We start from the raw sequence: 18290 nt of genomic DNA on the forward strand, positions 1-18290 counted from the left end.
GATAGGATGCAACCCTGTTTCACTCCCTTCCCAACCCCTGCTTCCCTTTCATGCCCCTCGACTCTTAGAACTGTTATCTGCTTTCTGTACAAATTGTAAATATCCTTTCGCTCCCTGTATTTTACACCTGCCGCCCTTAGAATTTAAAAGAGAGTATTCCAGTCAACATTGTCAACAGCTTTCTCTAAGTCTACAAATGCTAGAAACGTAGGTTTGCCTTTTCTTAATCTATTTTCTAAGATAAGTCGTAGGGTCAGTATAGCCTCACGTGTTCCAACATTTCTATGGAATCCAAACTGATCTTCCCCGAGGTCGGCTTCTACCAGTTTTTCCGTTCGCCTGTAATAAATTCGTGTTATGATTTTGCAGCCGTGGCTTATTAAACTGATAGTTCGGTAATTTTCACATCTGTCAACACCTGCTTTCTTTGGGATTGGAATTATTATATTCTTCGTGAAGTCTGCACTAGTAATTCAATTTCTGACTCAGCAGACTGCTAACACATTACGAGGAAGACGAAAGGGTCGAATTTTTTCACCGTCCTTATCCGTTTTCAGCTTGCATTCTCTCTCTCTAACAATGCTACAAGTATCGTAGACGTACGGGAGAGTCAGAACTCTTACAGATGATTAACGTCACAATCGGAAACGCAAAGATAACGACAGTGTGAATCAGACATAGGAAGCATACTCTCAGAACTGACCACTTACGCGGCTGTGTGTGTGTCATTTTCTCACCCATCTTACGTGTAACAAACTGAGTTAGGGAAACGTCACTTACCAGGTTGTCGAATGCGAACGGAACCAAAGCTGCTGATATATGCCTCACACCATGTGAGAGCAACTGGGCAACATTCCGTGTGTAGTTGGAGACGTGTTCCAGGTAGACGGGCACCTCGGCCTCCAGTTCTGGACAAGACAGACGACATTCTAATGAACTACACAACTGACCAGATTTCTGTCAGAAACACAGCTTTCACTTCCTGGCTTCACCTGTTAATATGCTACATGTAGGCAAAACTGCAGTGGTACTTGTCAGCAAAGCAAAATCCAGGAAATATACACCAAATTTATTAAAAAAAACTTAGAATACAATAGCTCCATATTTAGCAATTATATACAACCACTCGCTCACAGAAAGATCCGTACCTAAAGACTGAAAAATTTCTCAAGTCACACCAATAACCAAAAAGGGATTTAGGAGTAATCGGCTGAATACAGGCCCATATCACTAATATCGATTTGCAGTATGGTTTTGGAACGTACACTGTATTCGAACATTATGAAGTACCTCGAAGAAAACGATTTATTGACACATAGAACGGATTCAGAAAATATCGTTCTGGTGAAACACAACTAGCTCTTTATACCCATGAAGTAATGAGTGCTATCGACAGGGGATGTCAGACTGATTCCATATTTTTAGATTTCCAGAAGGCTTTCGATACCGTTCCTCAAAAGCGTCTTCTAACCAAACTGCGTGCCTACGGAGTATCGCCTTAGTTGTGCGACTGGATTCGTAATTTCCTGTCAGAAAGGTCACAGTTCGTAGTTCTAGAAGGAAAGTCATCGAGAAAAACAGAAGTAATATCCAGCGTTCCACAAGGAAGTGTTATAGGCCCTCTATTGTCCCTGATCTAGATCAACGATATAGGAGACAATCTGAGTAGCCGTCTTAGATTGTTTGCAGGTGATGCTGTCATTTACCGTCTTGTAAAGTCATCAGAAGACCAAAACGAATTGCAAAATTATTTAGATAAGATATCTACATGGTGCGAAAAGTGGCAATTGAACCTGAAGTTATTCACATGAGTACTAAAAGAAATCAGCTAAATTTCGATTACGCGTTGTCACACAAATCTGAGGGCTGTAAATTCGACTAAATACTTAGGGGTTACAATTACAAATAAAATAAATTGGAACGATCACATAGATAATGTTGTGGATAGAAAAAAACCAAAGACTGCGATTCTTTGGCAGAACACTTAGAAGGCGCAACAGGTGTACTAAAGAGACTGCTTACACTACGCTTGTCCGCCCTGTTCTGGAGTATTGCTGTGTGGTGCGGGATCCGCATCAGGTGGGACTGACGGATGACATCGAAAAAGTACAAAGAAGGGCAGTATTATCGCGAAATAGGGTAGATAGTGCAACAGACATGATTGGAGTGGCAATAATTAAAACAAAGGTGTTTTTCGTTGCGATCGGGATCTTCTCATAAAATTTCAATCACCAGTTTTCTCCTCCGGTTGCGAAAACATTCTGTTGCCACCCACCTACATAGAGAGAAATGATTAACATGATAAAATAAGAGAAATCAGGGCTCGCACAGAAAAACTGAAGCGCTCGTTTTTCCCGCGCGCCTTGGAGAGACAGTTTGAAGGTGGTTCACTCAACCCTCTTCCAGGCACTTTATTGTGAGTAGGAGAGTAATCACGCAGGTGTAGATGTAGATGTCCACATTGTAACGTTCCTTAAAAAGTGATATAATAGACTTGACGATTAAGTTGAATGAATGTCTGATCTGTGGAATGACTACTGAACTCGAATTGTCGTGTGGCGTGTTGTAAGTGCAAGTAGTGTTCTTAGTCTGTGTAATTGTTAGCAAAACTTAACACGAATCGATTGGGTAATGCAACTCTCAATACCAATAAAGGAACAGTCACTGCAAAATACATTCACCCCCTTTACCACTGAATGCTAAAGCCCTGTTAAAAAACCAATGTTTGTTCCCTGTACACGTAACAATTAAATTAAATGGTCTTACGTCTAAAGCAGCAACGGTGGAACGCGTATATTCTGGTCTCTCATAAAAAAATATAAATATACTAACTACAGGCTCAGCAGTGTGCAATGCCGGCCATAATACTTGAAATGCACATGAAATTCATTTGGCTGATAAACTAGAATATTTAAGAAATTCCAAATTCTATGAAAAATGTATGACCTGGACCGGGAGGCGTTGCTTATTATGATGGATTACTAACACTCACTGCATACAGCAAAATTATATTGCAAATTAAGTTTGTCTTTTCAAAAACATCTGACAATTGAAGTTACATCACTCACAATTGATTCACAAACAATGAGATTTAAACAGCAAGTATTATCTAACTTCATTAATCCAACGTAAATGCAAATCATCAAATTACACATAGCTCAGTTAACAAATCTTAAAAGCATTATAAAAATGAAATACCTAACTAGACTTTCTGTGAAAACCGTTTACGTACATCGTGGGGTTACTCAACAATAACTAATTGTCAGCCAACTCACCTACACTAACGCTCTGGCAAAAACAGAAATCGTAATTATTGAGAATTTTTACCTCGCATACGTGAAGACTTCTGCTTCCATGTTCAACAATATCGACATACCTGCATTGATCTAACTCTTGGTGACTTCACACAGCACACCACAGAAGCTGCCCACTCCATCGTCTTTCCCTCACACACAGCTACTTACAAGTGTGCGCCCAGCTCTCTCCAACACTACATTCTCAGACCAGAAACAGTATCTCTGGCTCTACGGTCGCGCACAGTCAGCAATCCACATTATCGAGCCTATCAGAGACATTCGTCGTTTATAGTATACTAGTTTCATTTTAATTTATTAATATTCTTATCTTATTCTGGTGCCACATACAAGTGCGACCCAGTGTACTCCTTTCAGCATTGTGTTCAACGTTAAAGACCAGATATTCATCATTTTGATTTACACCTCCTTGTATTGGCCGTGTTTGCAGTTAAAATTGTTGGAAGTGAGCTTCTTCAGTTATGCAAAACACCATTTTCTCTCAGTACCCACCGGCCGGAGTGGCCGAGCGGTTCTAGGCGCTACAGTCTGGAACCGCGTGACCGCTGCGGTCGCAGGTTCGAATCCTGCCTTGGCCATGGATGTGTGTGATGTCCTTAGGTTAGTTAGGTTTAAGTAGTTCTAAGTTCTAGGGGACTGACCTCAGAAGGTAAGTCCAATAGTGCTGAGAGCCATTTGAACCATCTCAGTACCCAAACATGTTACGGGACCACTGTGCCACCATCAGTGGGTTTTCGTTTTTATTTATTCTGCAATGTGAACATTTTTGTTAAATGATTACAAAATTATGTGCATCTTTAGTTCAAACAACAGATCGTTTCTTTTTGCAAATACTCACACGCGCACACACACACGCGCGCGCACACACACACACACACACACACACACGCGCGCGCGCGCACACACACACAAAGATAAAATGCAAACAAAATTCAAATTTGGCGCCGAACTCTCTGGTGCACAAATGAACAGTGACTGCGCTGGGACGCACAACAAACCACAATCACACTGTGTTTTGCTGAAGTGAAGAGTGTTTTACTACGTTATTTGTGGAAAATACTTGTTATAGTTACGTGTGCATCACAACACCTCAGCATGATGCGGAGAATGGAAGTGCTTGGCACACGAAAACTTAAGTAAAAACGAATATAGGTGCGGAAACATTGCGACAAACTAAATTACGTTCTAGAAGATAGGTTAACTTCCAGCAGAAAACTCTCTCATCAACATCGTTTGGTTGCAGATGGCAAGCTACCTCTAGTAATTAACACACAATTGATCCAGAAAATTCATGCATACCAAACGTAAAGGTATTTGGAAAAAGAAACGATATGTTGTTTGAACTAAAGATGCACATAATTTTATAATCATTTAACAAAAATGTTCACATTGCAGAATAAATAAAAACGAAAAGCCTCTGATGATGGCACAGTGGTGCAGCAACGTGTTTGGATACTGAGAAAAAACGGTGTTTTGCATAACTGACGGACCTCACATCCAAGAATTAAAGACGAGATTAAATCTTTAGAAAAAAAGTGGAATGTATACTGCTTCATGTTACTTTTTTTGTAACAATGTATATGAAGACCAATCAGAAAAGAACAGAACTGCTAGACTGACTTAACACGAAAACATATGGAGACTGAAAAAGAGAGATTCCAACTTTGGTGAACATGCTCTGAATGAATATCGTACTGGTGATATTGAAAGTTGTAGTATCACTGCCACAGATACTACTGCAACGCCGCGCCAACGCAAGGTGGGCAGCCCCTCGTCTGCCGAGCACAGCGCACTCTGGCGGGCTGTGCAGCTCGGCGGACCTCGAGTGTGCCTCGTGCACTTCTCAGCTGGACTTCAGCCTAGGCAGACGCACTTTCATAATCGGCCCTCAGCCAGTTCTGTAATGTTTGCATTGATTCTCTGAGGAGGGCCTATCAGGCGTAGTCCATGAGAATATGTTGTATTAGTTCACGGTATTCCATGTTATAAGACTGTCAGTTCATAGCCGCAGCTGCAGTCCTACAAACTACTGAAGATAAGTAATTTCATTGTTCTACGTGTTTCCTGAATAGTAATCCTTCTCTCTAACAGTGTACCGAACCGCATATTATTGCAACCTGGACTCCTTCAGCTCCTATCTACTCGGCCTCCTACTTATTTGCATTTAGTAACGAGCTGAAAGCACCCGCGCGTTTTGTGCCTCTAAACAGTGAGACACAATAAAAGTGATCTCCTCTACAGAGCGAGTAAAGGTATAAAACTAACGTTACTTGAAATCTGTCTGTCAAAAACGACACTCACAGGATCCTAAACTATAAATTACAGTCCCTCTACTCAAACTTGCTAATGTAGCAGTGACCAGTTAATATTGTCCTGACCATAAGATATAAGAAGGGGGGGGGGACAGTCGGACGGCCGTATTGTCCAGAATCGGTATGCCAGTCAGAAAAAATCGCCGTGAGCAAATGAGGTTGTCATTCCACCGACGCCACTTGAGCTCGCGTAACTTCTGCGCTACGACATTCGCGATATGGGGACGCGCGCTGTCATGAAGCAGTAGGATTCTCTGTCGAAGTTTCCCCGGCCGTTTCGCCTTAACCGCACACATTCCTCATTCTCCAATGGATGCCTCCCGGTATTCGTCCTTCGGCATCCAAGACAAGAATAACAGCATGTTGGTACTGCTCGGACACAGTTGGTAATAACGTCTCCATAGTACACGCACGGAGGGAAGACGCGAATGCCATACTAATCCCTTGCCTACGTGTCGGTGCTTATATACCTGCATAGGTGTCTCACTACGTTGCGTACACGCTACAGCAACGCCGTCGCCCATATCGGAATGCGTGCGGGAAGCATGCGCTACCTGATATATTACAAAACGTCGCACATGAAAACGGGATTCTTCCGGGGCTTATACCTCGGGTTCTATTGCTGACAGAAATGTAGGGTCAAGTGTTTTGGATAGTCCTTGGGCTGGGGACCATTTCTATACCACACAGAAGGCTCTTCTTAGTGTCGCTATCCAACAGTATGGGGCCAAAGTATCAATGTTACAAATTTCCTCCTGCCAAGGCAAACGGAGCGACTCAGTTGAGTCTTTTTGCATTTGATGCCTACGGTGAGTCTTAAGTGCCTTTTGGAAACACAATTAGTTCATGGGCGTTCCCTTAGGAACCACCCCCCATCCCCCGAAATAAACCTTTTTCTATCCCATTCCTTCGTACCAAAACCGAGCCGCGGATTCCAAGTAAATGGCTGAAATTCTTACGATGTATTCCTAAGATCCCGATCTCCAAAAATTTTACTGATTTCTTTATCCGTTTACGAGATACTGAGGTTCATAGTTACCTCTCATGTACGTGTCAAATATGCACTTAAAATCCGGTTAGAGGTGAAAATTTAGTTTATAAAGTGACGAACCACAGAGAAATAAGCTGTAAAGCATCCACAGAACCGAAAAAAGACGTAAAATATCTTGGACTAACATTTGATTCCACCGTGATGACAAGCTATTACAGAACCAATAATGAAAGAAAGAAAACGATTAGGACTTTTAAAATTGATAAAAAAAATTTATGGAGCAACAGCCCCACATCTACTTTATGTCTACCGCAGTTTTACAATACCAACCCTGGAACATGCTGCACCAATATGGATGATATGAAACGTTCAAACCGGCCGCTGTGGCCGAGCGGTTCTAGGCGCTTCAGTCTGGAACCGCGCTGCCGCTGCTGTCGCAGGTTCGAATGTTGCCTCGGGCATGGATCTGTGTGATGTCCTTAGGTTAGTTAGGTTTAAGTAGTTCTATGTTCTAGGGGACTGATGACCTCAGATGTTAAGTCCCATAGTGCTTGGAGCCCTTTTTTTTTCAAACGTTCACACACCAAAAATATTTAACATAATGATACGAACAGCGATAAATACTAGTCCAAGAGCCAATAGAAGATATCTATACCATGTAGCATATGTACAGCCACTAGAGGAGAGACATATAAGTGACAGCAAAATACGGAGAATCTAGATTAACAACAGAATCAAAAACAACGCACTCGTTAAAACAACCACCGATGCAGCTTAATTTTCCAAAACATAAATATTCGTTCCCACCAAGTGCTACTGCACAACTATGACAGAACCCAGCAAGTACAAGTTATGCCGCAGGAATTACAGGATCAAAATTTGCAAGAAGATTAATATAGATTAGTTTGACATACAAATAACCCTACTGAAGTTTTTAGGGAGGACGTTTTTTCCATAGTATGGATCCAAATTCCAACTCACAGCCAAAAGAACGGGAACTAAAATTAATATAAGGTAAAAAGCTCAAACCCTAACAAAAATAAAGAACACAACCACAGTATAAGAAATGAATTACCCTTGGCTCAAACGAACTCGTCGCCTGTTCGAGAATGGTTCCGCCATTCCCTTCGAGAATATACACTACTGACCATTAAAATTGCTACACCACGAAGATGACGTGCTACAGACGCGAAATTTAACCGACAGGAAGAAGATGCTGTGATATGCAAATGATTAAGTTTTCAGAGCATTCACACAAGTTTGGCGCCGGTGCCGACACTTACAACGTACTGACATGAGGAAACTTTCCAACCGATTTCTCATACACAAACAGCAGTTGACCGGCGTTGCCTGGTGAAACGCTGTTGTGATGCCTCGTGCAAGGAGGAGAAATGCGCACCATTACGTTACCGACTTTGACAAAGGTCGGATTGTAGCCTACCGCGATTGCGGTTTATCGTATCGCGACATTGCTGCTAGCGTTGGTCGAGATCCAATGACTGTTAGCAGAACATGGAATCGGCGGGTTCAGGAGGGTAATACGGATCGCCGTGCTGGATTCCAACGACCTCGTATCACTAGCAGTCGAGATGACAGGCATCTTATCTGCACGGCTGTAACGGATCGTGCAGCCACGTCTCGAGCCCTGAGTCAACCATCTGCACGAACAGTTCGACGACGTTTGCAGCAGCATGGACTATCAGCTCGGAGTCCACGGCTGCGGTTACCCTTGACGCTGCATCACAGACAGGAGCGCCTGCGATGGTGTACTCAACGACGAACCTAGGTGCACGAATGGCAAAACGTCATTTTTTCGGATGAATCCAGGTTCTGTTTACAGCATCATGATGGTCGCATCCGTGTTTGGCGACTTCGTGGTGAATGCACGTTGGAAGCGTGAAATGGGCTCGTGACCATCAGCACTGTTCGTTAGCACAGTGGCAGAGCTTTGCGTGGGCTGATGAAGCCCGATACCTCCTTCAAATGGTTCAAGGAGCACTATGCGACTTAACTTCTGAGGTCATCTGTCACCTAGAACTTAGAACTAATTAAACCTAACTAACCTAAGGACATCACACACATCCATGCCCGAGGCAGAATTCGAACCTGCGACCGTAGCGGTCGCCCGGTTTCAGACTGTAGCGCTTAGAACCGCACGGCCACTCCGGCCGGCATACCTCCTTCATCATGTCGACAGGAGGGCGCGAATCCTTCGTCTACCAGAGGAACAGCTTCGTGACACCTGTACTGCTGGGCAGAGACAAGTTGGTGGCCGTTCCATTATGCTCTCGGGAACACTGACATGGGCACCCATGATTCCAGTGGTGCTCGTGCAAGGCACCGTGGTGGCCAAGAAGTATCGTAGGCTGGTTCAATACTGTACCGTCTGCCATCGGGTTCCCCTAAATGGCAGGCAGCACCGCATAGCAGCCACGCTATGAGGGAAACAAACCAACAGCCAAACAGGCGAACACATCAGGAAACACGCCGAAGATTCGAGTCGATTAATAGGAACCTTTCCTTGCAGAGGTCGCCGCGACATATCCAGCCACGGATTTCTAAACCGGGTTTCTATTTGCTCCAGCTCACTATATAGGCCCGGCCGGTCGAAGGCAGACCAGTCTTCGTCCGCTGCTAATGGCAACCGCTATAGCGGAGTCTCCGAGAAGATATCACCGAAGCTGCTGTACTGCACCGCCGATCGAAGTACCAACCGACCAAGACGAACCACATCTACGACTAGATCGACGGACGCCTACATCTATTGTACAGCCAGCTATTGTATTGTAGAAGAAGTTACGTTCAATAAACTGTTGGAGAATACAACAAATACCACGTACACCCCTTCATGACGCCAGTGACATTTTTCAACAAGATAATGCGCCATGTCACAAAACGAGGAGTGTGATGGAGTGGTTTGAGGAATACAGTGGCGAGTTATAATTGATGTGCTGTCCCCCAGCTCGCCAGATCTCAACCCAATGGGACACATCTGATATATGACTGAATGTGGCGTCAGATTTCATCGCCCCCCCCCCCCCCATTTTCCCGAAAATTACGGGAATTAGGTGACTTGTGTGTGCAGATGTGTGTCAACTCCCTCCAGAGACCTACCAAGGCATCATTGCTTCCATGTCACGACGCGTTGCGGCTTTTATCCGTGCTAATGTGGACACACTGGCTACTAAGTATATGGTCATAATGTTCTGCGTGATCAGTGTACATGCGTACAGTTATACATAGTTTTTTATAATATGTATGGATACCATTGTATGTATTGTATTGTATGTTAACCGGGGACCTAGAAACGACAGAGGGGCTCCGTCCCCGCCGCAGCCGCAGTGGTCCACAGCCCCACGACGACTACCGCAGTCCACTTCACCCCTCCGCCGCCCCACACCGAACCCAGAGTTATTGTGCGGTTCGGCCCCCGGTGGATCCCCCAGGGAACGTCTCACACCAGACGAGTGTAACCCCTATGTTTGCGTGGTAGAGTAATGGTGGTGTAAGCGTACGCGGAGAACTTGTTTGCGCAGCAACCGCCGACGCTGAGGCGGAATAAGGGGAACCAGCCCGCATTCTCCGAGGCAGATGGAAAACCGCCTAAAAACCATCCACAGACTGGCCGGTTCACCAAACCTCGACACAAATCCTCCAGGCGGATTCGTGCCGGGAACAGGCGCTCCTTCCCGCACGGAAAGTCGTGCGTTATACCGCACGGCCAACCGGGCGGGCCATGGATACCATATTAGATGAAATTTTCGCACATTGAGAATTTCTAACTCGTCATCTTCCAGCGAAGGCGCCGCGATTCGGTTGATACCTCGAAAATTTTCGCCACTGAAATTCACCGAGAAAACCTGCATTCCCAAAGAACTTACTTACAAATAAAGACTCACCTGTTTTGCTGATGAATTCTCCTCGGGTTATCAGCCGAGTGGTGGCGTCGTCTTGTGGCAACGTTTCAATGAGTTTCGTACCCATCATCTTCTGGCGAAGTGTGTCAACTCCCTCCCATCTTCGCCAGAAGATGATGGGTACGAAACTCATTGAAACGTTGCGACAAGACGACGCCACCACTCGGCTGATAACCAGAGAATAATTCATCAGTGGAATACGCCGAGAAAGACTGCAATCGCATGTATCTCACCTGTTTTGTTCAAGTGCCGCTGGAGAAAATTCCATTTTTGGCGCCCGGCGCATATTCTGCCTAGGCGTATGGCTTTTGTGATGTGCCGAAGGGTGCGCAGTAATTTGGAGAGGACAGGACCCCTCAGATCGTCCGAGGTCAGCGTTTCCACGTTCCACTCCGTGATGTTAGACCTTTAAAAAACAAAACGCAATCAGCTGGTGTAACAAATGGAATCCTGAAATTTGATTGTAAGAGGGGATGTGATACGTGGGGAGGCGCCGGTGCCAGTTGCTTTCTCCGTTCGAGTCACCCGGATCGATCCTTTCCCCCTGACGTTTCTTCTCTTTGCCTCGTTGGCCGGTGGTGGTGCTGGTGGGGTGGCGGGCAGACTGGGTTTTGGCTTCGGAACGGCCGGTACGTGTCGCTGCTCAGAGGGTGAAACTAGTGTTTGCGTGGAGTTAGCTGGATTTGATCGGTGTATGTGGCTCGGAGTGCGGAAGCGGTCCTGCTATTGCAAGTTCTTGAGGCGTGACTGGGTCATGGTCTTCTACGCAGGACGCTGAGCAATGTGTTATTCATTTCGGCTATTGGGGTTGAATTATGTACCACGCAGCTGTCTATTGAAGAAGTAGACATTCAAGCTTTCTAGTTTTACAATCTGACTTACCCGTGTTTTCACTAGCTTCTTTCTTATGAGTGTCAATATTGTATTGGAACTGCGACGTACTGGTGTAATAATATTATGCCTTTGTCTCATCGTTGCCCTTTTAAAACTAGCCTGTTTGTGCTGGAGCAGTTTTACATATTTTGAAATTTGAAGTCTACAGATAATGCTCTTAACCACTTTTAATTTGCCTTTGTCTTGATGTGATCTCTCTTTGCAGAATTTTATCTTAATATATTCTGGGGCCTGTTAACATTGTTTCTTTTCACTGTGGCTGTGTGTTTGTGCTTTTCTGTTTCAGCACTGCAGCGGCCACCTAGTCCATGTCTGAATCGATGTCCGCAGTACGACGTCTTGGCCGACCAATACCAGAGGGAACGGGAGGTTCTTTTGGCCGCGGGGAAAATGGCAACCGATACGGCGGCCATTGCGTTCTTCGGATTGCAGTGAGTGGGGATCTTGCATTCAGTTAAGTTTCCTCTGCATTGGGACACCAAGGCGCCTGTTCCGTTTGCTATACTCCTTATATACACTACTGGCCATTAAAATTGCTACACCACGAAGATGACGTGCTACAGACGCGAAATTTAACAGACAGGAGAAGATCCTGTGATGCAAATGATTAGCTTTTCAGAGTATTCACACAAGGTTGGTGCCGGTGGCGACACCTACAACGTGCTGCCATGAGAAAAGTTTCCAACCGACTTCTCATACACAAACAGCAGTTGATCGGCGTTGCCTGGTGAAACGTTGTTGTGATGCCTCGTGTAAGGAGGAGAAATGCGTACCATCACGTTTCCGACTGTGATAAAGGTCGGGTTGTAGCCTATCACGATTGCGATTTATCATATCGCGACATTGCTGCTCGCGTTGGTCGAGATCGAATGACTGTTAGCAAAATATGGTATCAGTTGGTTCAGGAGGGTAATACGGAACGCCGTGCTGGGACCCAACGGCCTCGTATCAGTAGCAGCCGAGATGGTTGGTTGGTTGTTTGGGGGAAGAGACCAAACAGCGAGGTTATCGGTCTCATAGGGTTAGGGAAGGATGGGGAAGGAAGTCGGCCGTGCCCTTTCAAAGGAACCATCCTGGCATTTGCCTGGAGCGATTTAGGGAAATCACGGAAAACCTAACTCAGGATGGCCGGACGCGGGATTGAACCGTCGTCCTTCCGAATGCGAGTCCAGTGTGCTAACCACTGCGCCACCTCGCTCAGCAGCCGAGATGACGGGCATCTTATCCGCATTGTTGTAACGGATCGTGCAGCCACGTCTCGATCCCTGAGTCAACAGATGGGGACGTTGGCAAGAAAACAAACATCTGCACGAAAGTTCGACGATGTCTGCAACAGCCTGGACTATCAGCTCGGAGACCATTGCTGCGGCTACCCTGGACGCTACATCACAGACAGGGGCGTCTGCGATGGTGTACTCAATGACGAACCTGGGTGCACGAATGGCAAAACGTCATTTTTTCGGATGAATCCAGGTTCTGTTTACGGAATCATGATGGTCGCATCCGTGTTTGGCGACATCGCGGTGAACGCACATTGGAAGCGTGTATTCGTCATCGCCATACTGGCGTATCACCCGGCGTGATGGTATGGGGTGCCATTGGTTACACGTCTTGCTCACCTCTTGTTCGCATTGACGGCACTTTGAACAGTGGACGTTACATTTCAGATGTGTTACGTCCCGTGGTTCTACCCTTCATTCGATCCCTGCGAAACCCTACATTTCAGCAGGATAATGCACGATCGCATGTTCCATGTCCTGTACGGGCCTTTCTGGATACAGAAAATGTTCGACTGCTGCCCTGGCCAGCACATTCTCCAGATCTCTCACCAATTGAAAACGTCTGGTGAATGGTGGCCGCGCAACTGGCTCGTCAGAATACGCCAGTCACTACTCTTGATGAACTGTGGTATCGTGTTGAAGCTGCATAGGCAGCTGTACCTGTACACGCCATCCAAACTCTGTTTCACTCAATGCCCAGATGTATCAAGGCCGTTATTACGGCCAGAGGTGGTTGTTCTGGGTACTGATTTCTCAGGATCTATGCAACGAAATTGCATGAAAATGTAATCACACGTCAGTTCTAGTATAATATATTTGTCCAATGAATGCCCGTTTATCATCTGCATTTCTTCTATGTGTAGCAATTTTAAGGGCCAGTAGTGCATTTACCTTCAAAACCATAAAGGAAGGAGACTAGTGCAGCGGGTGTTGAACCTACGTACATGCTAAAGAGAAATACTTGATGGGAATCGGAAATTGGAAATTACGTGAATTGTCCTATTGTGATTGCTCAGGTGACCTATTTAAAAGAAACTTATTTCACCTTTATTATTCAAGTGCCCTTGTTAAATGAAATTGATTTTACCTTTTGTTATTGAAGCGCTTACAGTTAGTAGAGAAGTTACAAGGATTTCTTGTTTGCATCTAATCAATTAGAGAGGAATTGTGTAATGTATTTTCTGACTTGTGAATAAGATACACTTGTACAAAATTTTTGTGTAAGTACTGTGCCCTTTGGGTTAAACTGTTGATCAGTAATATCTTGCAAGCCCTCTGTACTTATTATTTCACTTGCCACCGGTTTGCACGTAAACACGACGTTGCAGCATGCTTAAAAGTGATGCCCCCGGATTGTTAGTGTGAAACTCTCAACGCTTGGAAAATAAAACATTCTTCATCTTTGCGCTTCACATCCGGATATTTGCAGCCCTCTGACGCTAGAGGGCTCACAACTGTAGTGTGTAAGACGGCGGTGTGTGACGTAACTTTATCAGTGCGTGAGAAACAGAGTGCTGTAATCGTGTTTCGAATCCTAAGAGATCGTCCAGACACAGGGCAACCTCTCCTGACAGACCACACTTGAACGCTGAAGCGATCCAGCGCCTCGAGTTCGCTCTCGTCGATCATCCTTCATACAGTCCGGACTTTGCGCCATCCTACGAGGCGTGTTTTTTTAAGTAAGTACCGTTTTGAAATTTAAAAAAGACGTGCTAAGATATCTCAATAATTTTATTTCTACATGAAAGCCTGTACCTTAATCTACTTTTCTATATAATTTCCGTCAATATTGAGGCACTTGTCATAACGTTGTACCAGTTTTTGAATACCCTCCTGATAGAAGTCTGCCGCCTGACTTGTTAACCACTGCATCACCACTGTTTTGACTTCGTCATCGTCATGAAGACGCTGATCGCCCAGGTGTTTCTTCAAGTGCAGGAACAGATGGTAGCCACTGGGCGCAAGATCGGGGCTGTACGGAGGATGATCTAGAGTTTCCCATTGAAAAGATGTGATGACATCTTTGGTCTGATTCGCCACATGCGGACGGGCATTGTCTTGCAGCAAAACGATGCCCTTGCTGAACTTCCATGGACTGTTGCTTTGATTCTGGTGTGACGTAGGCCACCCACGTTCCATCGCCCGTAACAATTTGGCTTAAGAAATCATCACCGTCGTTGTGGCACCGCTCAAGGAAAGTCAATGCACTGTCTAAACGTTTGGTTTTCTGCACATCCGTCAATATTTTTGGTACGCAACGTGCACACAATTTTCGGCAATTCAAGTGCTCGGTGAGAGTGCTATACGAAACACTACGAGAAACATTAGGAAAGTCATCCCTCGAGGAGGAAATCGTAGGCCTAAAGCGCCTGTTTTCTCTCATCTTATTGTCCACTTCCTGCACTAAACTTTCATTAACGACTGAAGGACGCCCACTCCGTTCTTCTTCATGCACATTTGTGCCGCCATCTTTAAATGCTATCACCCACTTTCTTACCATTCCATCACTCGTAATGTTTCCTCCGCAAACTGCGCAGATCTCACGATGAATATCGATCGCTTTTAGGCCTTTATCACTAAGAAATCTTACAACAGCCCTTACTTCACAGTCGGCGGGACTCACGGTTATCGGAGGCATATTAAACACTCAGCACACAACGTAAACAGGAAGAATCAGACTGTAATGGCGTCAGTGCGTAGATTAAGGTACAGGCTTTCACGTAAAAATAAAATTATTGAGATATCTTAGCACGTCTTTTTTAAATTTCAAAACGGTACTTACTTAAAAAACACGCCTCGTATATTTATCTATTTCAAAAAGTTGAAGAACACTTTCGCGACGGTAACACCAAACTGGTCTCTCGTGGAGAGAAATGTGGTCGTTCCCAAGGCGAGTACGTAAAAAAAAAGCACTCCGTCTTCAGGCCACGAGTGGCCTACCGGGACCATCCGACCGCCATGTCATCCTCAGTGAAAGGTGCGGATAGGAGGGACATGGGGTCAGCACACTGCTCTCCCGGTCGTTGCGGTGGTTTTCTTTGACCGAAGCCGCCACTGTTTGGTCGAGTAGCTCCTCAGTTGGCATCACGAGGCTGAGTGCACCCCGAAAAATGGCAACAGCGCATGGCAGCCTGGATGGTCACCCATCCAAGTGCCGACCACGCCCGACACCGCTTAACTTCGGGGATCTCACGGGAACCGGTGTATCCACGGCGGCAAGGCCATTGCCAAGGCGAGTACGTAGAGAAAGAAATATACGGACATGAAGAATAAAGATGTAGAATGTTACTAAATTTCCTTTTATTCAAAAAGCTATAAGAATTTTCACATAAAAAATTCGGAGACACTATTTTTCAGCACATCCCAGTATTTTGTGGAACAGAATTGTTAAAGCTAAACCCAACTTGTCCTTTCACAAATTTTAATGTTTTCCTTTTACAGGTGCCCAGGTCATAAGAGATGACTGAGAGTGAGCTCCTCCAGCGTAGCCGGCCAGAGTGGCCGAGAGGTTCTAGGCGCTACAGTCTGGAACCGCGCGGCCGCTACGGTCGCAGGTTCGAATCCTGCCTCGGGCGTGGATGTGTGTGATGTCCTTAGGTTAGTTAGGTTTAAGTAGTCCTAAGTTCTAGGCGACTGATGACCAGAGCAATTAAGTCCCATAGTGCTCAGAGCCATCTGAACCATCATCCTCCAGCGTGAATTAAGGGTGGTATGCGGTTCTGCTGACGCATTTTCGAAAACTGACTGGTCTCTGTTGAAATACAGGGTGTCCGAAAAGTCTTTCCCTGGTTACATAAATTCAGGCTAGAAGTAAGAAACAAATATGAAGCTTGTGACGAATTGTCTACAACTATCAAAGTTTTTTTTCTGTTTTAGGATCACAGCACGTAGGAAGTGGATGAGGGGAAGTGCCCAAGAAGCCATGTTAACCAATCAGGAGAAGGCACAGTGTGTCCTGTGCTACCATGAGACACGATCACCAATCACAGTGCAGAGATACTTCCAGAAAACTTGTGGAAGGAATCCACCTGATGTCAAGAGCATTAAAGCCTGGTATGAGAGGTTCAAGAACACAGGATCGGTAGCTGACCTTCCGAGGTCTGGTCGACCAAGAACCTCAGCAGACAGGGTCGAAGCTGTAAGGCAGTCTTTTCTGCGAAGTCCGAAGAAATCGGTGCGCAGGGCCTCACGTGAATTACAGATGCCAAAAAGCTCTCTCCGTGACATTTTACACAAACGTTTATAGTTTCGTGCATACAAAGTGCAAATCGTTCAGGCCTTGTTGCCCAATGACAGTACACGTCGATATGACTTTGCGGTCGATAAGCTATCACGTATTGAGGACGAAGATGGTTATCTCAGACGAATTACCTTTTCCGACGAAGCGACCTTTTTTGTCAGTGGAGTAGTGAATCGCCATAATATGCGCATTTGAGGTTCACAACCCCCTGGCGAGTACATGGAGTGCACCAGAGGCAGTCCAAAGGTGAATGTTTGGTGCGCGCTATTGCACAATCGAATTATCGGGCCATTCTTCTTCGCTGAGGCTACCATCACATCTGCAGTGTATCTGGACATGTTGCAACTGTATGCTGTTCCTCAGCTGCTTCAGTATCACCCCGATGTCTTGTTTCAGCAAGACGGTGCACCGCCTCATTGGGGTTTGGACGTCCGTGCCTATCTCGATATGACCTTTCCTGGGCGATGAATTGATCCTGATGGGCCAACGGTTTGGCCTCCACGCTCTCCTAACATAGCCCCATTAGACTTCATTTTATAGGGTTATGTCAAGGACGAGGTCTATCGAACACGTGTACCAGATCTTGAAATCCTGCGGCAATGCATAACTACAGTCGTTGAATCGATCCCTCCAGTGCTGTTGGCTAATGTGTGGACGGAAATTGAATATCGCGTAGATGTGCTACGTGCTACCAAGGGCGCTCATGTGGAAATTTACTGATGTGTAAAAAAACTTTGATAGTTTATAAACAATTAGACATCAGTTTCGTATTTGTATCTTACTTCTAGCCTGAGTTATCAATTTATGTAATCAGGGAAGGACTTTTCGGACACCCTGTACGACAATGCCTGTGCTCCAAAGAATGTGACAGGACAAGAACATGCTCTAGTACATGAGGATCATTATCACCATATTGTGAATTTTGGAAAGCGCTGTTTGGAAATGACTTATTATGAGATTGTGTCTTCTCAGTAATTTGCTTGTTGGCAGCCGTGATTCTGAGATTAATAAGAGCAATATTAGGTAGAATTGTGAGGGCCTTCAGGGGCTCCACATTCGTTTGCTGGGTATGGGTTGGCGATCCCGGGTTTTCTGAGCTGGGGACTGGTAAGCGCCGGCAGCCCCCTGTCACCGTAGGCTCCGGGGAGTGCTTCAGCGACCACCATGGCAGTGGAGTGGTTGAACGTTGTGTGTCACAGGGAATAGGGATCTTGGTTTAATCTCCCCGGATCGCGAGGATGGTACAAGCCTCCATAAAAAAGCCTATATCTCGAGGTGTGCTGCATGCTGGTGAGATGCGTGGCTGTTGAGGTGTGACAGTCTCTGGGGGCTTACAGGACAT

The 18290-nt window shown here is 45.4% G+C and overlaps 1 protein-coding gene across 1 annotated transcript in view; it reads right to left on the reverse strand.

Annotated features, from left to right (window-relative positions):
- Nucleotides 1-18290, reverse strand: part of LOC126106800 (uncharacterized) — a 119578-nt gene that overhangs the window by 38139 nt on the left and 63149 nt on the right. The window contains exons 3-4 of the mRNA XM_049913191.1: nt 10768-10940; nt 781-908 (exon numbers count right to left, since the gene is read on the reverse strand). Of these exons, the coding sequence (XP_049769148.1) occupies nt 781-908; nt 10768-10940 (301 nt within the window). The remainder of the gene's footprint in view (nt 1-780; nt 909-10767; nt 10941-18290) is intronic.

This window comes from Schistocerca cancellata, chromosome 10 (genome assembly GCF_023864275.1).
Source record: "Schistocerca cancellata isolate TAMUIC-IGC-003103 chromosome 10, iqSchCanc2.1, whole genome shotgun sequence".
NCBI lineage: Eukaryota > Metazoa > Arthropoda > Insecta > Orthoptera > Acrididae > Schistocerca > Schistocerca cancellata.